The sequence below is a fragment of the Eutrigla gurnardus genome (assembly GCF_963514095.1).
Source record: "Eutrigla gurnardus genome assembly, chromosome: 10".
Taxonomy (NCBI): domain Eukaryota; kingdom Metazoa; phylum Chordata; class Actinopteri; order Perciformes; family Triglidae; genus Eutrigla; species Eutrigla gurnardus.
Window position 1 is genome coordinate 11,752,522 of NC_139924.1, and position 24,702 is coordinate 11,777,223.

Sequence of the window (24,702 nt, forward strand, 5' to 3'; positions counted from 1 at the left end):
GGACATTAAAGTAGTTTAATCAAAGGGGATAGATAACACTTACACAAAATTTTGAAAAAAAGAAATTCATAAAAGGTTCACAAGTGGAGATAATCTGAAGTGATAACATTTTATGCACAAAGGGAGAAAGGAAGTTGCGTTTCCTGGTCCAACTTGTCCTCTCCTAACACCTTCTGTTCAAACAAGCTACATCAGACTTCTACTACTCGTTTAATCCATGCTAGTTTCACATCTACAAACACAAACGCAAAGCACAGTAGAAAGGGCTCATTTCTGTGTCTCCGTGTCGTCCAGTCTTCACTTTCAGCTGCATCCTAACAAAACGAGTCTTCCCAGGGCGATCATCCAATCACGTTTCAGGTGCTATATCCTCCCGACCAGACATAACCATCATTCGTGTGGAGATTGCACAAATTAATTCATGAAAATTCATGTTCAAACGTGATGCTATCGTTTACAGTTTTGACACTGGACTTTAGAAATGTGTTCCCCTTCATTCAAAGAGATGAGACCAACAAAGACATGATTTGCTACAAGGACAACCTGAGATATGGCAAAGTAGTCTGGGTGATATTTCCTATTTTCCTTATAACTTCTTGCAAACATCTCTTAGGTTTATATGCAAGAGTTCTGGCAACCTGGCAGATTATTAGCGAGGTTTTAGTGAAGCGACTGAGAGCATGTCTAGAGCAGTGGAGTCCTGGTTTGGTTCAACAGGCGAGGTGAGAGCAATGCCATTTTCCAAAAAAGACAAATTACAGAGGCCCAAAACTTCAGGTCTGACATCGACACAGAGCACATTAAAGCCCCGCCCACACCAGAAGGGAAAACAAGTCATTGCTCTCCATTGTCTTTGTATTGTGTGAAGGTGCCTCCTTGTCACTTTCGCTAAAGGCCGGTCTCTGATTGGATGCACCGCCAACAGGGTACAGAACCCAGAATTAAGACACGTTCGTCACTGCAGCTGCGTGTGCATTGTGGTGGCAGAAAAACAGCGGAAACACGGTGAAACGCACAATTAAAATGTCTCGTCATGCCACGGAGCAAAACAGTTTATGGTTCCAAGGGTGTCTCCCTATGTTCCCCGGGTCCTATGTGTCCCGTTTTTCCAGTCCTGTGCACCAATTTTTTTTTCCATTTCATTATTTAGATTTAGATATTTAGTGTATTTATTAGTAGTATTTATTTATTATTATTTAAAAAAGGGTCCTATGTTCCCTGGTCTCATAAAGCGGGGAACATAGGACCCTGGGAACATTGGTACGCTCCTGTTCCAAGTCATTAAACTGCAAATAATTCTCTTCTCATATCAGTTTTCTCCTGTTTGACAATGAAAAACGACTGTAGTTAATAACCATAAATTATTAACATTCTCTGTAGGTTATTGTACGATGACAAACACCGATGATCAACTTTAGCGTGTTAGCAGAAGTACCATGTAAACAACATTCATACGGCAATATTCTCTCTGTGATATCACATTATCTTTCCACTATGACTGACCACAAACTGAGCTAAGCTTTTTGATATCATTGGTGTTCCAATGTGATGATTGAGGGCGGCGGTCCGTAAACATCATTTGACAAATCTCAGCACTGAATGTCCTGGACCCACGTCAGGAGATTTGCGTATAGATTGTGGGTTTTCCACCAGATGAAGATGTCTGACTACTGTAACCTTGATTACGTACAGCGAGTATGGCTCAGTGAACGCACCACACTGATAAGTGTTAACGCTACAACGATACTATTTCCGCAAGCGAAGGAAAAGCATTTTGACGATATGGTATTTGTGCTATAGTGCAATGTGGATTATCAAAAGGCTACGCAGTATTATGAAGCAGTAGTAGATTAGCTTGCATGGCTAACACAAGCTCGCTAACTAGTCCTACCATATTAGTTATCAAACAATCCTTTGACATGTTGAAATCTAATGTTTCAGCTAGCTACCGGCATTTAGCGTTTCAGCCCTTAGTTGCACAATGTGGCGGCGATGACGCAGTTTGACACAATCTGTGGATGCGGCAGGACTGAAAACATATCCCTGGACTTAAACACGCACGAGTTTATGGGGAGGAGGAGGTAGATGTTGACATCTGGAATTGGAGCGCCCGATTCCCTGTGAACGTTGCCGCTGTTAACAGGAAGTGCGACATGATTGGTTGCAGACAAACACAACCCAAAGCTGGAGGTACAGTTTTGAAAAAGATAACTAAATGCGTTTGTCCTATGTTCTAGGCCACCGCTGGTCTGCTGCCATTACAAAGTGTAGCCACCGGAATATTAAACGTGGATTCCTATTCAGCAAAGTTATGGTCTTGCTGTGTAGAAAGCAACTGAAGGAATGGATTGATTCGATAGATCTGCATATACGACATGCATCTGCTGTTATGTAGCATAGAAAACTGACTGACTCACATCTTTCACACTAACTTTTTGCTGACTCGTCAAGAAGTGAATCCCACAATCACACTTGGGTTTTAACTTCTCTCTCTCTTCATTCTTCACACTGCTACCTCGGTCACTTGTGAATGTGCCTTCAGAGAGAGAGAGAGACGGTCTGAAAATGTTATATTAATATTCATTGTATCATGTGCGGTCAACGACCGCAGGCTTCGACTGTGTTCATTCAGAAGAGGGATTTGGCCCTCAGACCACGGTCTGGCTTTGAAGTTACTTCTATTAAATCATTCTAGCATATTCACTCATTTGTGTGACGCCCCGTGTTTGCTCATTGTCTTCCTGGTTTAATGTTTGGACTGCTGTGCTGTTATGATGGATTGAATGGGACTGTTTTCACCTTGCCAAACAAAAGCAAACTACTGAACTGCTCCACACATGCATCCTTTAAATGGGATCGATCGGTTACGAATGCCAAGTTTGGGGCAGCCAGAACTTTCAGTCACACAACCCCGACGTTCAAAAAAGCGGAATATTACAATCTGATTAAGAAAACATGGTAAAAAAGCTCTACATGGTTTAGTGTATATATAAAGGATCTGAGGGGCACCAATCAGAAACATACAGTCTGGAAAAGTAATAAAGGTTCATATGGCAAGATCATCACTACGCTAGTGTTCCTCTCAGGGGGTTAAAGGAAGCCGTTAACAAATACTGGTATGGACTAATGCATGTTCCTTTACACTTAAAATGATATATTAACAAAGTATTATAATACAGAGATAATGCAATTATAGACAGTTAGTGCTGGGAACAGTCCGGTTCCTCTCCCTGGGGAGGAGGGGGGTCTCAGCTCATTGCTGAGCCTTACATTGGCTGGTTTGGATTAGGGTGGGGTGAGCGGGTGGAGACGGGGAGAGCTGCGAGGCCACCACCCATGGGTCATGCTGCTGTCGCCATGGTAACCCTGATATGGTGCAGCATAAGAGGATCTGAAATGTAGAAGAGTGTCTGTATGAATAGGATTGTCATCCCAAAATAAAACGGCAAACCAAGATATTTGTCTGTGCCTTATTTAGAGGCGTTTGAAAGGGCTGACAGAACTACAGGGAGCACAGTGATCAAGGATATCGCTATTTTGAGATTATTCAAGAGAAAAAAAGCAGAGAAGGAGAAGAAGATAGTCAGCACATACATTTAATTCAGAGAGATAGATACTTAAATTAACTGATGTTTACTTTTCAGTTAATTCAGATGGCATCAGCTGTGTGTGAGACCATATGAAAATTTCATGTCATGATTATCCTGGCTAAAATAATTACTATTGACAATATTAAACTTATAACAAACCAAATATGATTAAAACTCTTAAAATGGCACTAAAACATAGTGGTAACAATTTGCTAAGAAACCAATTTTAAGTGAACATAATTTTTGATGGGAAAAAATGAAATTATTTGCAACGTCTCCCTGCATAAATAAATAATTTGATAAATAAATAAAAGATAAATACATTTTTAAAATGTATTTAATTTAATTACATTTTTTAAATCACGCTCTGTTTTTCACATCTCTACCATGATAGTGAGCCAGACAGCTTTCTCAAGTCACTTATGATGATATTTACGATTATCCTACGGAAATTAACTACGATCAATTTATCTGGGGAGGGGTTTGATTTAAGTAATAGATTTTTTGGATTTGTTTTTGGCATAAACTGTTAAATAGGTGCACACTATGCCCGTGATGTGATCTAAATGGGTTGTCATCACTTTGCAGGCTGGTTTATGTTCATGACTACAAGATAATCTTTACAGCAGGACTCCCTTGAAAAGACTTGAGAGAACCTTACCATACTACTGGCTCATTGCGTTGCTCATTCTCTTCCTGAGTTTTTGCTCTTCTGGACTGACCATCTTCCTCTGGACACAAGACACAAAAAGATATGAAAAGTTATATGTGCATCTCCTATGAAAATGTTCATTAAGATTTGTTGCAGATATCTACAACAGCAGCAGATGATGATGAATATCAGTAAAAATAATAAACCAAATCCTTGACGTGGATAGAACTCTAAACGATACAGTCGGGTTTTCTTTTCATATAGTGTTTTGTGGCTATTATCACTGGACACTGTTACCTGATGGGGTATAGAGGGGGGTTGAATAAAATCAAATTGCGACCAGAGGAGTCGCCCCCTGATGGCCAGTAGAAAAAAATGCAAGTTTAAGGCACTTCAGCAGTGGCTTCACTTTTCAGAAAAGGAGGTTGCCACCTGGTTTGAATCCACTGACAGGCAGAATGCATGGAATTGTGCTGAAGGCTTCTCAGGTTGGTGGATGTATGGACTGATCTGATCAAACATTTGGACCTCGATGCTAAATCAGTTAAAAAGAACTGCTCTGTAACATAGTGACAAAAAGGTTTTACGGTGTGTCGGTGCATTTCTTACCACAGGGGTTTCCCTCTACATCATCGAGGAGATTGGCCGTAGAGTTGGCTGTGCCCAATCTGGGAAGGAGATTAGTTAAGAACACCAAAACGCTAGCCTGGCAAGTCTCACAGAAATAGGTTTGCGGCTGATCAATGGCTGTATGTGAGCAGCAGACACCTCTACATGAACAGTGTTGATGGAGTATGGAAGTGCTAAATAATTTAAGACTTTGAGGGTACAAATGCATCTCTACCGATAATTATTTTGCATTCTTCAATGTGGATTTCACCAACACTGCTGAAATGCTTTGTTATTGATGCTTTTATTTGTGGAAGTATTCCCACCCACATTATGGCATATGATTGTAGTAAATAAATAAGACATGACTACTGTACTACCTTACAACAACAAAACAATCATCCAGATAATGTGACAGAGATAAAGTAAAGGATACGAATGATGCTTCAGGAGCATCCTCCTTTTTGACTTTCTCCGCTTTGTCTTTTCTGAGAAAGTTCTTGCAATTTCAAACAGCTTCTTTCTGGTTGCTGAAGAAGAGAAAACATCATATGTTCAAGGGTCATGTGATGACGTGTGAAATATCAGTGGTAGTGGAAATCAGGAGACTTACATTTGCCCATGTGTTTGAGTTTGTCTCTGAACAGGGCGTCATCCGAGACGGCCTCCATTGAAGTTGCCGAGTACTGTTCTCCTGCGCACAGACACAGTAACACTAGCTCACGCTACACTTACTAGCGGCACACAAACCCTCATGTATTCATGTGTCCACAACACACATCCTGGACAACTAATATCCCGGTGAATGCATCGACACAACCCGACCAGTATTCAGAAGAATTCAGTGTGAAAAGACAGTTGCAAATAGCTTGGCAGAGGAAGCTTGATGAGTGATATCTACCTGTGGCATTCTCCATACTAGATGAATGATTGGACTTTGATTTCTTTGATTCATACTTCAAGCGATCTAAAAACAGAGAGCAGATGTTATGACCACTGATGTGAGGAATCAAGATGTGATGATTATAATGGTATAATGGCCAGACTTCTAAACCTCCAATTCATCTTGACCAGCGTCTGATGAAAGGGGAGGAAACACTTTTTAAGCTCCATCAGCCAATCCAGTCTTATCTACTCGTCTGTTGTATTTCAACTGCTGGTAAACATTTAGTGGACTTTGTGAGAAGTCAAAGTCTTAATTTCTTTCTCAGAATTGAGTTTTTAATCCATTAGGTAAATAATGTGATTAAAGAACTCAGAGTTCCTCTTTTACGAAACACCTGTAAAACTTTAAAACAATGGAAGCAAAGTCTTTGATCATAAAGCTGAGGGATGTAAGACTGTGACAAATGGAGACTTATGGAATCAATTTTGTCCAAGTAAAGAAAATCAGAGAAATACACACAAAAAATAAACACCAGAAACCCAAAACTATTTACACGGCTAAATGTGACAAGAGCTAAAATGTGAAAGGCGGGACATTTATGCAGAATCACAGTTTAAACTAATATGACATTAGGAATATATAATATTAGGAAATGCACTTGTGTCAATTGAGAAAATCAATGTCAGTTTAGTGCCTGTAGAGTAGGTTGGATACAGAGCTCAGCGAGCAGAGAGCGTCAGATGGCGTTACTGCCGTGAATCACGTCACGGTTGACATTTCTCCTGCTCCTCCGCCTACCTGATGTCGCTGCCATAAAGTATCGGACGTGATAGTATTAGAGCACCTGATGCTGGTATCTGTATCGGTGCATCCCTTGCAAAAGGTCTCCAGATGGAACTTATTATAGGCCATTATATATTATAGGTGGATCAAACTCACACCGTGACCGTTCAACACAAACACACAAGCCATTAAAGAACTATTCTCTACTGGTGTTAGTAGCTTTGGGTTGCTGATATTGTTTTGTGGTTCATCATCAGAGATTTAAGTTTCATTACTTTGACAAAAATAATTCCAAAGAGAAAAGCATCAAGGCAAATTATGGCAATAACAGCACAAAAAACACAGTCTCTTAAAAAGGTGCCCCATGGAGTTTTCTTGTCAACAAGCAAAAATTATTATTATTATCTAGTATTACTCACCAAAACCGATTGTGTGCAGTCCTATCAAACGTGTTGCTCAACAAATATTTGGAAAGAAGCTTTTTTGAAATTTTGACTAAACAGGGACCCACTAATTGAGGTCCAAGACTCCACAGGGCAACTTTAATGACAGCAACCTTTAAAGAGGACTTTATCTTGTGTAAAGAATATCTGTTGAGTATCTTACAACAAGAAATGTGAATGTCTTTACATTCAAATAATTTCCAATGACTAATATCCTGTGTATACTATAATTCCACAGTACAGTTGTCGACACTGACCTCATGCTGACATTATGAGCAGAATTTCTGTGTATACCGAGACGCATGTCCATGGTCCTACCTCTCTCTAAGGCGATGAGGAACTCGCGGTTGCGCTGCAGCTCTCTCATAAACTCCTCGTTCTGCAGGAACAGGGCGATGCGCTCATCTTCCAGATACTGCTTCAGTTTCTTGTCTTGCTCCGTCGCTCCCGTTGTCAAACCTGGACCTCCAGTGGACCCTGCAGCTCCAGACTGGGAACCTGACTGGGTTGTCCATTGGCTTATTGAAGAAACTGAGGAGGACGATGACGATGAGGGCTGGGATAGACTGCTCTGAGAGCTCTGCTGAGGTAAAGACAGGAGAGTTAGTATCATAGATGTGGATGTAGACAACTTGACTTCACCCATTGGTTTGTGGGCGGCGGTTTTGAAGGCTCGAGTTCGGCATTTTGCCTGTAGCCATCTTGGAATTTTTGCAACCAGTGAAGGAAGTGACCATATCTGGACTGCGGAGAAGCAACGGGTGGATCTGATAAACACAAAGAGCATCCTGAGCAACAACCTTACTGGATCTGGATCCATCTGGCTTCTAGTAAAGGTCAACTTTACAGCTAAGCAAGTAATCTTAGTAGGTATTTGCATTGGTAGTGGCTTCACTTACTGTCACGACTACTCCTGGATTGTCAAAACGTTCCTTCCTTTCTGAGTTAGATGAGAAGATTAATTCGTTGTACAGATTCTAAAGCCCTCGGAGGCAAATTTCTGATTTTGGGATGTAGAAATGAAATTGAATATCATTCTCATGTCTGTAGTTTGAAGTCTTGAAATGTGCTTCAATTGTGCAATCACTCATTTTGTCAACGGTACATTATTGTTTAATGTAGTGCAGGTAATGCACTTCAGACCTCTCAAACCAATCTGCACTCAAACTGCATTACTTTAACGCAACACTGATACATATTCATTTAGACTTGATGTTCAGTTTAATGGACTGCATGTTTGGAACAGATTACCTTAAGGTAATGAATGGAAAATGGACATCACAACACATCAACTTAACTCAAAAAATGGTTAGGAAAAATTAGAATACATTCATAGTAAGGAAGGAGTCTTAAGTCTCAAACTTACAACAAAAATAAAGGTAATTTGTTTGTAGCGTAAAAAGAAACGGTCCTCTATGCTCCGATTGCAAAACAGAGCTTAGTGTAATTTTTATGAGACAGCGGGGCAGGATGCAGCCCAAGTGATAGAAAAGTGACTTTCTAAATGGCAATGAAAGCCTTTAATGTACAGTAGGTCAATAACAATTGGTGGTCATTAGTATAATAAGCTTGTGTATCTTAAGAGTTAATGTAGCTGCCAAAGTCTTGGCAGTCGCACTGTTGGTCGGCACTGTTCATGTCTCCATTTATTAAGCAATTTGTTGATAATAAACATGGCCTTCTAAACTATATTATAATTTAAACGCGTATTTTCTGACTCGTTACTAGGCATCAAAATGAGCTTAAACTCTTGAAATGGCACTTAAACATACTGGCATCACTTTATATTTTGTTAAGCAAGTAATATTTGTATGGTCTCACAGATGGGACAACTTTTTTAAGTGAACATCGCTTTTAGTGAAAAACTATGAAATAATCTTAAATATGGTGATCATAAATCATAAGGTCTCCCTGCATAAATAAAGTATAAATACATTTCATAAATCAGGCTCCATTTTTCACTTGTCTAACATGATAACAAGCCAGACAGCATTTTCAAGTCACTCATGACCATATTTATGATATACAGTAGATTATGAAAAATTGCGATCCACAATCAAATCCTATTTTGTCCCATCCCTACTTACAAAATTAAAATGTAAGCACATTTTGATAAAGACAAGCAAGCAAATGAGCCATTTAACAATCTGTATGCTAACATTGTTACCTTTATACTGTCCAACTGCTGTGGCAGGATCCGCAGAAAATCATCCGGGAGATTTCCCAGTAAAGGGGGGTTCCAGTTCCGGTAGCTTCTGACCTGCTGGTGACCTGGAGGTGGCTGGGCTTCAAATCTACAAAGCCCACGGAGCAACAGGACACATTAGTTATTCTACCAAGTGCATTAGGTACATTATCAACTTATCTCTAGCTGTCTCAAACTGCTATTAAATAGTTATATCCTTTAAATTGCCCACTCACAATTTCACATGGGATGCTCAAAGGAAACATTGTTTCGATTCCCATATTTTAATAAAAAGGAGAAAAGGAGGAAAAGCCTTACACAAACTGAAATAAATTGATTGATACATCATAAGAATATTCTGACAGTTGGTGCTGTTCTAAACTAGAAGAAGGGCCAGGTTGCCCTTTTCCCCACCTACAAACCCTCCATCCATTTAAAAGATGAAATTAAATAAAACACAAAGAACAATGTAAAAGACCAGTCCCTCTTCCTTACCGTGGTGGGGGTGTTGGTGGGGCTTCTGGGTATTTCCTGTCATAAATGTGCATATCATATGTTGGTGGAGAGTAGACTGGAGGCGGTTCTTCATCTGAACTGTCAGGTTCCAGTGTTCGCTCCAGAATCTAGAGAGAAACAGACCACAAGCCTGGTTTCATTCAGCTGCCTCACCCTCATGCACTTGCAATTTACCAAGAATTCCTCTTTGTTTCCGAGGATGAGTCAGTTATCTGAGGTTTAGGCCAATGTCAAATTTAACATGCTGAATTTAGACCTGAAGGTTACAGTTCTGCAGTGCTTAATACAGTTTTGTCATCCTTCCCGTCACTGAGTTTAGATGTTTGGACAGTTGATTAACATGTCACAGAGCAGCCTCTTAATAGAGAAGAAGGGGGTTTCCACTGCTAAATATTTGATGATTTATATTTTGACATACTCATGCTGAAAAGACAAACTGCGTTCATACTGCTGAGCATGTCCTGTCACTGCAATGCCACCCCTACCACCAGGCATGGGATGATGAATTGTAGGTAAATAATATTCTGGCCAAAAGTAAGTGTGATACAATATTATCACAATAATCTTTATCACAAACTATTTATTTCTTAATAAAATGTGATATTGCCCCATCCCTGCCTAGCACAAACACAGAAGTCAGAAAGCATGCGTTTCTGATGGGGCAGTGTTTCCTGTTAATTACCTAGACACTGGCGGCCCGCCAAAGTCAACTTTGTCCCGCCACAGTTTCATAATGAACTGAAAATAATTTTACACCTCTCAACTGGTGGGCTGGCTGAACCTATATGAGTGCATTTCTTCTGCAGCAGTGTGCAACGACACAAACAGCTTTAAGGGAAAGTAGCTCGTGGATCCGGCCTTTACCCCTCGCCTGGACTTCTTCCTGGGGCTGTGAACTAAGTGCTGGCTGAACCTTCTCATCCTGCAGTGACAACGACCGTCAAGCTGGGAAACCTTTTTTTTTTTTTTGCTGCGTCATCTTTCATATCTATACAGCCTGAACATGTGTTTATGATTCAATTATTTACTAGAGCACAGCATAAAAATACTCTGTTATAAGCAAAATCCTACATTCTACATCCAAATGTTCAAGTAACAAAAGTATTAGCATCCCCTGTGAGTGCAACGAGATCTGATATCTAGCAGCAATTTAGTAGTATTTTTATAGGACAGAGGAGAGCTGGACAAAGCAAAGCCATAAGTTAGGAAGAAACTACAGGTCAAATGTTGTGGAAATACCACAAATCTCTGAAACCATTTAACCAGACATCACCCAGAAACACCATCAGCAAAGGCGTCTGAGTACAATTAAACCTCACTGGATACATTTACAGTCGGGACACAAGTTTTGTGACTGTCCCAGAAGTAGTCACGTACGTGGTAAATCTTGTCCCGATCATCTCAAAATGTTTATCCATCACTGACCCAACTGGTTATCATTTAAATAAGCGTTTGGTTTATATTGGAAGTGCTAACTGCCCACCTGGCTGCCTGCATTATATTCCCCAGTGGTGTTGGTGCCCTTGAAACCTTTTCACTGACCTCTGGTGGGATGCTGTCATCAGAATCTGAGCTGTCATCTGAGCCTTGTCCGTCAATGCTCATCTGGAGCAACTGGTCGATAGTGGCGTCCACCGCTCCATTGTTGGAGCGCAACACACACTCAATCACCTCATAGTCCATAGAGGGGAACATGGTCTTGAAGTCCTCCATGGCCTGGTTGAACTCCAGGCGTCGGACCTGCCGGTTGGGCCTGCTGTTGTTGAGCTGCCCCTGCCCGCTGCCGCCCCCACCGCCACTTCCACTGCTTCCGGAGCCTCCATTGCTGCTGCTGCGCTTGAAGAGGCTAGTCATCCTCAGGGCCTGGCTGCCTCAGGTGCTGCCAACCTAAAGATAGGATGGCTCTTCTTTTCTGTCACCAGCACACGCACTACAGCCCCCTTCAGTCTCTCTTGCTTTTCACGTTCCCCCCCCGCTCAGTTTATCATTCTAACACAAACATGGCAGTCTTTAGATCGGAGTTTGGAAATACTCCAGTTCCCTTCCCCCCCGCCCCCCCCAATACTACTCGTTATTCAGCTGCATCCAGCATGGCTGGCTGTATTTATAGTACGCAGGGATTGGGAGAGTCAGGTGGTGACAGAAATTAAATCTTCCGAGGTCCTGTCACCAGCTGGAGATTAGAGTCAAAATCCGCAAGGCAACACACATAGCTACATCACAGTCATCCGCACCTGCAGAGAGAGAAGACGGGCACAGTGTTAGCAACAGTTAGCAACACAGTCTATTCAATCTATTCATTAAAACTACATCATTGCCTTGTAGGCATGGAACAATATGAAATACATAAAATATACAATAAAATATACTTAAAACTCTTAAAATGGCAAGTACATCACTTTCCATTTTGATAAAAAAACAAAGACAAATTAGCCACTACAAAGTGTCTTCACATGTTAGTCCGTCTGTTGTGTCTAAGAGAAAAGTAGGATTACACAATCAGAATTAATTTATGATCCCCAGGGAAAATTTAATTTACATTAGACATTTCTGCGATTCATTTTTGTTATGTATTTTTTATTGACAATATTCCAATATTTGAGTGTCTTAACGGGTAAAGTTAGAATTATGGCCAATGAGCAATGGTTGAACATTAATAATAATTTAAAAAAAAAAAGTAAAATTTTCTACATTTTCTTTGTTTTCCTTATTGTACCAAAAATATACAGAACTGTGACCCAAAAACTGAGGTACGTACCGAACCGTGAATTTTATGTACCATGACACCCTTAAGTATCACCAATCATTAAGGTCAGGGAGACAGACTTTGGGTTGAGTTCAGTTTAGGTCACGTGACATGCAAATAATGAGGAAACAGTACACTGGCCTCAGAAGTGCCCTGAATTCAGAGAAAACCTGAAAGAAAATCTAATTGAACCCCTTCTCCCTCTGTTTTTTGTCTAAGAGTTGCTGTAACTTTGCCATTCTTGCCTCTCCCTTCCTGCTTCACTGGGTGTTTATTGTAGCTGGCGGCTGCTCAGTGCCACATGGCAGTGCCAGGCCCCGTCCACTGCCTATAAACAGAGCCCCTCTCTTCGCCTCCTATTTACCACGAGTCTGGCTTTGATGTAAACAAGATGCCCGTCTAATGGCCTTGCCTTCATGCCACACTGCAGCCGTGTGTGCGTGAATGTGTGTGTGTGTGTGTGTGTGTGAGCATGCACATAGAACAAGAAACACTGAATCAGTGTCATACAGAGATGACCAGAGATGTTGCATCTGATCACGTTACCAAAACTGCTCAACAAATGTTGCTGCATCACGTTTCCCAGTTAAAGCGCGGTTGCAAAGTGATGGCGCTATTCTCTACTCGCTTTACAATCTGCTTCATACAAGTTTGAAAAACATTTAATATTAAATGATACATGTAAGTTTTTGACAGATTGTCAAACTAAGCAATTATTGAGATAGAGTAACAGGACAATTATGTAGAGCAAGGCTGCTTTGGTAAATTGTGACACTTGCATGGAGAACATCTAGAACATATGTTTTTGCAGCATTTAGTATTACTGAATTGGGCTTCGTCATTTTGAACAGCGACCGCTTACAATGGACAAAATGTTACCAGCAGATATGGCTGGTCTATATAGTTAAAATGATTAAGCTATCGATATTGGTATTTTAAGATATTGGTATCACAATATGGCAAATTTATGCAAATCTTGCGTAATCTATCATATAAAATATATATCAAAGTGAGATGAAAAACACAGCAAGCGTTTGAGCATTTTAAAGAAAGAGAAATCTTGTTTTGATGAAGAGATATTTCAATTATTTTAATCACAATGGAAAAGCCATGTATGCTGCATAGGGCCTGCATAATTTCTCATGTTTGAATTATGTAGCAAAAGGGCGACAGCTGCATTTCTTTGTGCTTTGTTGCATAATGACAATTAATTATTTGTTTATTTTAAATCCTTGAATCACAATGGTGGCTTCTAGGAAGCACGTTCTGTTGTTCCTCCATCATCCTCCATCTCTTGACCTTCAAAATCAAAAGCAGGATCATCAGTGCACCCAATTTCTTTTCCCTCCCTACATCCGCTGACTTGCGTGCATCTGAAGAAAAAACTAAAAAACTTCAAAAGCAACACCGCGTATGCTGAAGTTAGCCTGCAGCTGAAATTAATATTTAAATGTAATTTACTATGCATAGGCTAGTACATCACTGATACACATTTAGCCTTCAACAAATAGTGATGCCTCCTGCCATTTGAAAATTGCAGCTTGCCATATTGTGAGAAATAGTGCCATCCTAACTGAGAAAGCTTTGGTTGTTTTGCCACAGAGAGAGCCGAGTACTATTAGTGTGTTTGTGATCCTATGCTAAAGAAACTAACAGTTCAATCGGCACCTAAGAACCATGCTATATTTAGCAATGCAGGACTTTCTGTCCTGAGCGAGAGAGGAGAGAGGAGAGATGCATGTTTCCCTTTTAAGTTTTCTTTGTGTTGTCTTGGGCTGCTTTCCTGAAATGGTGAGCTTTGTGTATAACGTGGCAACTTTTTTGCTGCCTGCGTGTTTAGTCAGTTTAGATGTTTAATCAGGCCTCACCTCACCTGATGTAAGCCGAGGTGTAAATCTGTTAATCTCTTTAGAACATTGAACTGAATGTTGGACTGCCTCACTGACTTACTGCTTCACACATTTCCTTCACCTGGCTGCCTGGCAGATTAGTTGTAATTCTGCAGCATCAGTGACAATAAAATATGTTTAATTCACTTTTAAAATAATACTTTTGTAAAACTTTATATTGATTGAAGTAATTTAAGGATTTCTGTAATAAAACACCTGAACTGCATCTCACCGTAAAACGTTACTGTTATTTTATTAATACATTCTTCCCTCTCATCTTCTGTCTTTCGACCACACACACAGCGGGTACCAATGGCACCGACACATCAGTGTCTGAACAGAGCAGAGGATGGTAGCAGATGAATAAAATGGATAAATGGGATGTTTTTTACCAGTTAACCCAGTCGGTCTATTGGTTCATTTACATCTATATTTTAACGAGCTGTTCAGAACGGAGGCCCGCCGTCTCCTCAGCGTTACAGAGCTCACCATAATTCCCCTCACAGTAAATTAAACAGCAGGGTTTAAAGCAGACAAACGTATTGTAAATGTTTCAATTCAGAATCGATGAGTCATTTGATCGGTCCTTCTGATCAGAATTAGAGAGAAAATACTTAAAACGAATATCAGCTGATCTGTGGCTGCACCCTCAACCTGATTGAAATGTGGCAACATTCAGCAAAGCCAACATAAAATAAAAGAACACATTTACAATACGGCAAGTACCCAAATGCAAGTACTTGTACTTGTTCTGAAAAAAGTGGTATCAAGGCATCCCTAGGCTGGCCGTGGTCTGCGAGACGACAGGACAGCCTGCTTAGGAGGCAGGATGGGTGCCCATTGGGCCCACTCCGGAGATGGTCCATCTTGGTCGTGATCCCCGTCGTGCATAACATAACCAGTGGCAATGAAGGTAACATCAACATTCAGCTTGATGATGTAGCAGCAATAGGGCCAGAACACTCAAAGCACTCTTTGAGGCTTTGTTTGGACAGATTTATGACACAGATTCTATAACACACGTGGATTTAGACAAATGCAGTCAACCCTCAGCTCTTACAGCTGCACATGATGGAATTTAACAGCTGCAGAAAAACCAGATGTTCCATGCTCTATTACAGAACTATTAACCTTAAATTGTTGAGACAAAACTGGCTCCCCATTGGAATAACAGCCATCCTCCTTCATTTCACCAGAGTACAGTCAACAGGCAGACAGCAACCATAGGCAGGCAGCAGTTTTCAAACCACCTATTTGAGAACTACACCACTGAAAAAAGGTAAGGTTCTCTAAATTAACCATTTCTGAAGCTTTGCCTCAGAGCATTAGGTTTAAATAGAGTGGTGAAGTCCCGCCCCTTCTACTAGACTCCCATGGGACCTAAAAATGTATGGGCCTCAATGCAGCTAAAATAATTATTTGCTGGTTCCAGTCGTTATATGCCCCAATTAGAAATATGTTGTTTGTGGATTTAAATTAAAGTTTGACCGTTTATTGTGCAATTGTTCCGTTTAAGGCTGTAGAGAAAACACAATGGGAAAGACTACATGTTGTATATGTGACGTCATGTCATCACCCTGTCTCACAGCGATTCAGTGCCGATCAAACAAAGATGCCGGTGTGTTTTGTTCCTGAATGTTCCCATTCCAGCAGGTACGGCTGTTCCTGCTTTCGGTTCCCGTCTGATGAGAAGACTAGGAATCGCTGGCTCAAACTGACGGATATCATTTGCGCCGAGAGCAGCAAAGAGCTCTAGTTCACAAAGCGGCCTCACAAAAAACCTACCATGATCAAACTTATTCGCAATTTTTTTTTTGCATGAAAAATGATCTTTAAAAATCACAAACAACATACGTGAAATTCATGGAACAATTCAAAACGGGACCAGAAAATAATTTTGATCTCGCCATAGGAATACATGCATCACAAATTCATTTTGAGGTCCCATGTACCGGAAATAGAAACGTGGGACTTCGCCACTCTATAGTACTGTTGCTGTTAATACTGGATGTTGTCTACCAATACTGATATTAATATTTGAGAGAGAGAGAAAAATCTGAAAATAAAATCAGCAGATCAATTTCTTTGTTAACATGAATACACGACAAAAACATTTGACTAGGATGCCTTAAAGCTTACAACAACTGATGTGTGGACAAGAATAGACGCGAAATGGCACGAATGACATCAAACGAGTGAGGCAAATATGTGAACTTTGCATATTTGGTAGAGAGTGTAACAGAGGAAGGGAGGGGTGGACTATTGCATGCAATAAGTTATTAATAATAATAATAATTTGAATGTCAATGTCATTAATGGAGCTTTGAATTATTCCATAGGCCTACAGCAGTAGTTGAAACGGATCCATAGTGTGAAATATTTTGCACTCGACAGACACTATTTCAGGAACAGCACCATCAGGGTTTGGGTTGGATCACCATTTCTTCCAGAATAATCCAAGAAATCAGCTGTTCTTAGGTTTGATGTATATGAGGGAGTGTGCTTCCAACACAGCATACTTTTATTAATTATTATCATATCTTGATGATGAGGTCATGAAAATATGATGCTGAAGCGTGTTTTGTTTTGGCGATTTGGTTAGGTGAGATTGATAGCGATTCTCAAACACAGGGTTGTTTCTGCTCCTTACCAAGCCCAATTGATTTGCATTACAGTATCCTTTTTACCCGCACTTAATGGGCCACTGGTGTGTCATCCACAGGTCTGCCTGCCCCCTCTGAGTGTAAGACGGTTTTATGTCTCAGCCTCAACACCGAGGTGGAATCACTACGAGATGTCACGGACAGCAGGGGGTGTTAGAAGCATTACGTGTGTACAGATAGCAAACAGCAAAGCAGAAAATGTTAGGAGGTCATAAAAAACCCAATGAAACCCATGGACAGCTTCAGGAGGGAAAAGAGGGGGCAAGACATCAAGTGCTAACTTCCAATGAAGAGCTGGAACAAATTGATACACAATTTTGTCTATATGGAGGTATTGTCAAAAAGTGTTGTTTTTTTGTCATTAAAAGTGAAATGGAAAATCAGGAGTGGTGAAAGAGGTTTTCACATTTTTAAAATACAGTTAAAAAAAAGCATGAATCTGGAGGCTTGCCATCAATTTTAGTTATTGGCAAGAAAAACAGAACAAAAGGCAGGTTAGACTTTAAAATGTTTTCATCGGAAGAATCGAGTATCAATTTATCGCAGATGGTAATAAAAAAAAAAAAAAAACGCACAATAAGTAAACCAGGATAATTGTGAATATCATGAGTGAATTGAAAAAGCTGTCTAGCTCACTATCATGTAGACAGTGTAGTTTAAATAGAAACCAACTTTAATATGTATTATCCTTCATCCTTTTTGATCTTCACAAAATAAACATTTATGTCTCATCTGTGATGCAATAAAACATATTTCTTGACTAAATTTAAAAGTGATTCCAGTATGTTTAAGTGCCATTTTAAGCATATTTTGAGGATTATCGACATATTTGTGAATAGGAAGTATCGTAGTTTTTAAATCAGGCTCCATTTTCACTTCTCTGCCATGAAAGCACACTGGACAGCTTTTTCCAAGTCACTCGTGACTACACTTCCTCCTAACTATTAAAATTAATCAACTTATTTTGAATGTAGAGTAAATCGCGATCCGTGATAAGAAAAATTAAAAAAAAATCCTGTATCGTCCTAGCACTGCGCATACATACGTGAATACTGTTGTAACTATATTGTGACCCATTTAAGGCAGCGTAGCTATTTTAGCTCGAAAGCTTATGTTATCCATCTACCACACTTTAAAAGGACGTTACCAGAAAGGTGCAACCAGAGTAAAAACAGGGTCACACCTCTCCAGTGCGCGATAAACTGGTGGCCAGTGCCACTACTACACATTCTCAGAAGTGGCGACTACTAGAGAAATGGAGACATAAGACATCAGTCTAATCTCTGCTAAGGTCCGTTTTAAAAAAAGGTATTCGGAGAAGAAAGTTAGTTTTAATTAAATATCGTTACTCGGAAGTATGTGGAATTAAAAAGTAGACCTTAAAGGATGGCAAAAGATTATTTTCATAATGCAAACCTGTGTGCATGAAGGGCCATATTTAAATATCACCGTGTTTTTAGTGTGGCACATATAACGGTTCCGCTGTCGCGTGCTCCTTGCATGTGCTCTTTGCGGGACGAGGTCGCTGCTAACTGGCTAACGGTAATATTAAGTCGTTAGCCGACATACAACCGTTACACGACGGTGTAAATGTCGTGGTTAACGTGTGTCGTCCGAACGACATTAATAAATAAACACCGGAGCGCTGACTGCTACCACGGCTAATGTTAGCAGCGACCTTTAGTCAAACGGTGTTGAGCAGCGATGTGTTAGCCGTCCAGCTAATCACAACCAGCCACAGACGGTCCTCCGGACAGCGGACTGTCAACCGACGTTACCGTTGCAAGGCCTCGGTCAGTGACTCCCAGTCGGCCAATATGAGCGCTGTGTAATTGTCAGCCAATTCAAGACACGAACGCTACACTCGTTTTTCAGCTACTGAAAACGCGACTTTTCCATCGCCGTGTTTACAAAGGGCAGTGCTAAACTAGCGTACATATTCAGCAACGTTAGCCAATGCTGTGTGTTGTGAAAACGCGGAGCAACGTCAGCGTCAACTCACCGAGGCACAGAGGGTCCAGCCGAGCAGATAACATCCGCAGAAGCACAGCCGAGAAACGGCACGGTGGGGTTTTAGCATTATAATGGGAACCAGACGGGTACCGTCCCTCAACAACACACCAGCAGATATGCCATTAAATGCAGCTGGCAACCGGATGTTTCAGGTCAGCCACAACACACTCGAAGCTTCAAAATAAGAGACATATGTATGGGCATATTCTGCGTGATAAAATGCAATAAAATCCAAGCTTTAAAACAAAACAATATTGCAAGATCTATGTACATACATATATACTTGTAAACATGATAAATAGATATACTATGTTGATAATATGTCTTGTGCATCTGCAATGCCAATAATGCAGATCTAAACAACAAGTGATTATTTCACTATTTATTTATTTATTTTACATTTGTATTAAGAGTAGTCCACTAATAGTAAGTGTTAACAGTATATGCAATGTGATAAGAGTGTACTATATGTGGGGAAAAACAAAGCAAAGCAAAATTATGGTCCCAACAGCCACCTAGTAAAGATAAGTTGCATAGTAATATAGTTTGGGTTCATTAACCCATGCTTGAATAAACATGTGTTTGAACACTCAACTGCTATTTGATAAAGACTTTGGTCTGCACATTTTCAGTGGAATTTCCCCTTTATGGATAAATCCACAATAGGAACACAATGTGCTGTTGTGGAGTGTATATACATTCTGGTATGCTAATATATTCATGTTGTGCAGCCAACCATCAAATGCATTTGTTTAAAAATGCTGTGTAGATTCTGATATTTTAAAACATACCAAATTTGGAACAATTGGTGTATCATAATAGAAAACATATGATTATATTTGATGTAATGGTATAACCGTAAAACATGGTGTTCCAAACTTGAATACTTCACTGAGTGTGTGCATCATGTAAAAATAAAAGTAGAAACATTAAAGAAAATACACAAGTCTAGCGTTTAAAATGTAAATACAAACGTTGTACGGTATGTTCACTACATCCATTTTAAGCCAAATTTGAAATTTTATTTTGAAGGCCACATTTTGGTATCCTGTCTTATTTCCATACAGTTTCTGGGGCCTCTGGTCCTTAAACAGCACAGCAGATGAATGAACACTAGTCACACAACAACACAGGTTTCAAATAAATGACTTGAAAAGACTGACGTGGATTTTGGACACTTCTCCCATAATTAATTGCAGCACGACAACTCTGTGACACTGAGCATTCTCTGAGGTAATCAAAGGTAATCAAATTATATTACCAATCATTATTGTTATTACTGTTTGAAACAGCATTAGAGATTCATCTGCTCTGATTGTTGTTTTCCTTTGGGGCAGAGTGCAAACTGGCAAATGTCATTAGTAGCACTGAAAAAAAGCAGAGGAAAATGATTGTTTCCCAGATTATCTGTCTCATTTACTACTGACAACATGTAATAACAGTTTCAAAGGCTATGACATATAATAAACTCATACGATAAACCATAGATTGTATGTAAGAAGTGGATGTAGTCACAGTGAGGTCACCCATTGGTTTGTGGACTACGGTTTTGAAGCCTCAAGTTTGGCATTTTTGGCCATTGCCATCTTGGATTTTTACAACCAATTGACCATATGAGTGACCATGTTTGGACTGCGGAGGGGCGATGGGCAGATCTCAGGAAAACAAGCAGCAGAGAGTTAATTCCAGTCGTGAATGATGATGAAGCTCAGCATTTACATGCAAGTTTAACTTCAGGGCTTTCTGCCAGAAAGGGTATATTTTAAACTCACACAGGATCTTCCTAAATCTCGCCAAGTAGGTTTGTTACCTCATCCTAAGCAGATTTCTGGTTGAAAGGGCTTAACAAATGCTCCCAGTCCCATGTTCCATGTACACTCATTACAATAACATACATCTTTGGCACCACCTAGAGGAATCACAACATTGTAATTTTCTTTTAACACTATTGCACACTTGGAACAACAAGCCTGCCTCCAGTGTGTAGCCTTTGTATTTATTATAGTAAAAACAGGGAACTTTACTGCTATTATACCGCACACATGACCTATATATTCATATACCTTAGGGTTTATTTACTTGTGGTTTTAGAAAATGTGCTTATAAGCTCAATCATAGAACAATGTAAAGACTGATACAACTATTGTATCTGCAGAGACCCTAATCTGCCTGGATTTTCTTAATTTCCAGTGTTAAGAATGTTTCTGCCGTCAACCTCAATAAAAACCATAGACTGTTTATAAAAGGGGACGTAGTCATCATGGCATGACCCCATTGGTGGTGGACTACGGTTTTGAAATTTTTTGCAACCAGTGAAGTGAAAGTGACCATATTTGGTCTTTGGAGGAGCGACGGGAGGATTTGATGAACACAGGCAGCAGAGTAGCACCTCGAGAAGCAACCTTACTGGATCTGAACCCATCTGGATTCTGGTGTGAAGCTGTTAACAAAGTTTGCTTCATAATTCAAGGTCAACTTTACAACTAAATGTTAAAATCATCTTAGTAGCTACTGCATTGGTAGCGTGGTTGTGACCTGTCAATCACAAGGTAGCCTCGCCCTAAAGCATACCCTGCTTTATGGTCTATTTGACTCTAAAAAATACCATCATTTACTAAAGGAACATCATGCTGGATTGAAGAAGACTTGAAACTAGATATCAAGATCATAAACTTATGTTTACAATGTTTATTAGATAATAAATCAAGGTAGAAGTAGGGTTCTCATAGACTTCCATCCACTCAGACTTCTTTTTGCAACCAGAGTCACCCCCTGATGACCAGCAGAGAGAATGCAAGTTTAAAGCATTTCAGCATTGGCTTGACTTTCAAAAACAAGAGTGAGTCTAGGGTTGGCTTTCATCCTCTGGGGAGGAGGGGCCAACTTTGAATGTTGCGTTTACAAACCACAACCGACAAATCCTCATCATGCATTTTAACAATAAGAACTATGAGAATTTTATCCACCAGTCATAGTTTTAAATTATTTTTACCGTCATATCTGCTTGAATATGTTTTTTTCCCCCACAGGGTCAAATAGCAGTTTACATGTTACAACAAGTTATTGAGATCCATTTTAAACCCTGTTGTGGAACTAAATCTGCATTAGGAGCACTAACTCTGCATCACTTTCATTTATAAACAAAAACAGTTCTTATCAAACATCTATTGGCCAACAAAACAACGTGTCCAAGACATCCCATAAACCCCTTCGTTACAATGAATGTGTGGGGAAAGAAATGAGCAGAACACTTTCAATAACTTTTATTTTTTTCCCTTAATAGATCTGTACAATCAACAAATCAAACTTAATATGAGCCTAGCAAAACTGATCTGTACATGTTAAATGCTTTTGGGCACAAGAGCTTAACACCCATTTAAATAATCAAATGATGACTTGTCTAGCTATGCAAACACTTAGAAATCAGTCCCACAGCTTGAAACATTGAATGACTGAAACAGGGTAGGCAGGATGAACCAGAACAAACCAAACAGAAACACACAAAAAAAAATGTTCCCTTTATATCTCTTCCTCTCCAGTGTTATAGAAAAGTACAGTCAGATATCTTATTTACAGAGAATAAACAAAACTCTTGTTTGATCAAACTGATATTTTCCGGTGTGGTGAGGGTTTCTTGGCTGCCGTTTAGGTTCGGGGGGGGGGGGGGATTTAAAAAACCTGGGATCAGACAGTTCATGTGAAACAGAGATGAAGTACGCCCATAAACCAACAACAGACAATATTGCTACTGCTCCGATTCCAGCACCAACTTGAGGACACCTTCTCACACACGTCTTCTGTAGAATTCTTGGTCAAAACGCCTAATTTCCAATCTTGAATTCTCTTTTCAACAACAAATACGCCCCTTTCCTCCACCAGCTGCCCTCATGCATGTTGATTCACCAATCAACCACCTAATCAACCGTTCCTGAGATACATTATTGACAGGATGTCTTATTAAGTGGTGTTTGTTTACAGTTGTTATGTTACACACAAACGTTCTTAGTTGTGTCAAATACAGCACTTAAAATTCAGATTAAATGAAAAAAACATTTTTCGCCACATCCCAGGTCATATTTAACAATATATGTAAAAGAAACAAAACAAGTCCTTCATATTTTTTTGTTGTCAAAACCTTAACATCTTTTCTTCCTGTAAAACAAAAGATGACGTGTGCTTACGTGAGCTAGTATCAACCAATAGGACATCCATCCATAAATCAATTGGCAACCTTAAAGCTATGGTCTACGATTTGGAATAAAAAAATCCATTCAGTCTATCAGCCTGCATTGAAATTGACCAATGCCATTGCTCCAGAAGGCTCCCATTGGCTCGTACCCTCCATCCAATCCCCTCGTCTCCCCTGATCCTCGTCATCCCGCCTTGTCCCCACCCACTCCCGCCTCGTCGAATCATGGAACACTGAGGGTAGGGGTTTGGTTGTGGGGGGGCGGGATGCTTCTTTCAAATCTGTCTAAGAGGCTCAACTGATTTTCAGAATGTAGACCATAGCTTTAAGCAATGAGGGAGGTTGTGTGTGGAGCTTAAAACCACTCACTTTTTAGTGGTCCAATCAAATGCAAAGGATCTTATTTGACTCCCTCTATTTAGTGCACAACGCTGACATGTCCCGTTTCACTGGGGAAGACTCAGAAGCTTGGACAGAAGCTGAAGACTATTAAAGCTTCCCCATTCTGCCCTTCAATTTCAAAAATAAAGCTGCCTTATTGCTAGGGTAACAGTGATATCATTTTTCATTGAAAGAGACTTCAAAATAAGAAATAGTTGAGTGCATGTTTAGAAATATAGTGATGGTTAAATGAATCCCCCGTCTGGTTCATTCAGCCTCCTCAGGTGGTGAAACCAGGGAAGGTCGGACAAACATGATTCAGTGTCTGAAGAAGATAAACCACAATGGCAAAACAGATTCGGATACAGATTTGACTGAGGAGGACTGAAGGACTGTGGGTCTCCCTGCTCAGCAGGACCTCCTCTTTCAAATGTAGTTCAACTAATCCAGAGGGATGTTTCACAAAGCAACGTTACCAGGATTACAGTTTAATCAAGTGGCTTTATATAATTCCTAAATTATCATTGAAACCAACAGTTCATCTGACACATTTGTTTTGAGTCGGGTTAATGAAATTTCAACCCTGATTTGTTCAGATCACTTAAATCAAGCTCTTTATAAACACCCCTCAGGCTAACCTGATGCTAACCAGCTAAAATGATCTCGACCTCGCCTCGTCACACTGAATTTGTTAATATTGGATTATTTTTGGGTGACACTGCACTAATACTTTAGAATACAGACAACATGCCTTTGTGCAAATGTATAATTACAGCAACATCTTCATGGTTCACAAAAATAAAAAAAAGTTGCCATCAGAGGCCTGTATCACAAAAGTGAGATAAGTGGATCACTTTTGACTCGGGGACACTACCATGGTAACGTTGCTACTTTAGAAATTCCAATCAAAATCTGTCAACTGACCAATCAGGTCACTGGGAAATTTGAGCCATCACTCACTACAGGACCCCGACATTGATTAAAAAGGTTGTTGAGTAATATGAGCAAGACATCTTTCTACAGATAAGTAGAATCACTGATGTATCCACTCTGGGTTTAAACCACAAACAGCTGGATGTCAATGCACCTACACTCTTATTTCATTACTGCAGCTCAGCAGGAGTTTCACCCCCCACCTGCTGTCTTTTATTAGGAAA

The 24,702-nt window shown here is 40.0% G+C and overlaps 2 protein-coding genes across 4 annotated transcripts in view; both read right to left on the reverse strand.

The window, feature by feature from the left end:
- cuedc1b (CUE domain containing 1b) lies at nt 1–19,104 on the reverse strand. Of its 3 annotated transcripts, none has more exons than XM_084019537.1 (11): nt 18,965–19,104; nt 11,207–11,898; nt 9,644–9,771; nt 9,131–9,257; nt 7,282–7,543; nt 5,753–5,818; nt 5,465–5,545; nt 5,288–5,381; nt 4,852–4,910; nt 4,252–4,321; nt 1–3,391 (listed from the first exon to the last, which is right to left on the reverse strand). In XM_084019537.1, coding segments are annotated over exons 2-11 (1,200 nt in total). In that variant the 5' UTR covers nt 11,519–11,898; nt 18,965–19,104; the 3' UTR covers nt 1–3,390. The 3 variants fall into 3 exon arrangements, with proteins under 3 accessions (XP_083875663.1, XP_083875662.1, XP_083875661.1); XM_084019536.1 differs by having other exon boundaries at nt 5,465–5,542; nt 7,282–7,546; XM_084019535.1 differs by having other exon boundaries at nt 7,282–7,546.
- A 3,119-nt stretch (nt 19,105–22,223) lies between these two features.
- Nucleotides 22,224–24,702, reverse strand: part of akap1b (A kinase (PRKA) anchor protein 1b) — a 20,107-nt gene continuing 17,628 nt past the window's right edge. Inside the window, exons 11-12 of the mRNA XM_084019534.1 lie at nt 23,173–24,702; nt 22,224–23,110 (exon numbers count right to left, since the gene is read on the reverse strand). The exon at nt 23,173–24,702 is cut by the window's right edge and continues 2,015 nt beyond it. The gene's annotated coding sequence lies outside the window, so the exon portion shown is untranslated. The remainder of the gene's footprint in view (nt 23,111–23,172) is intronic.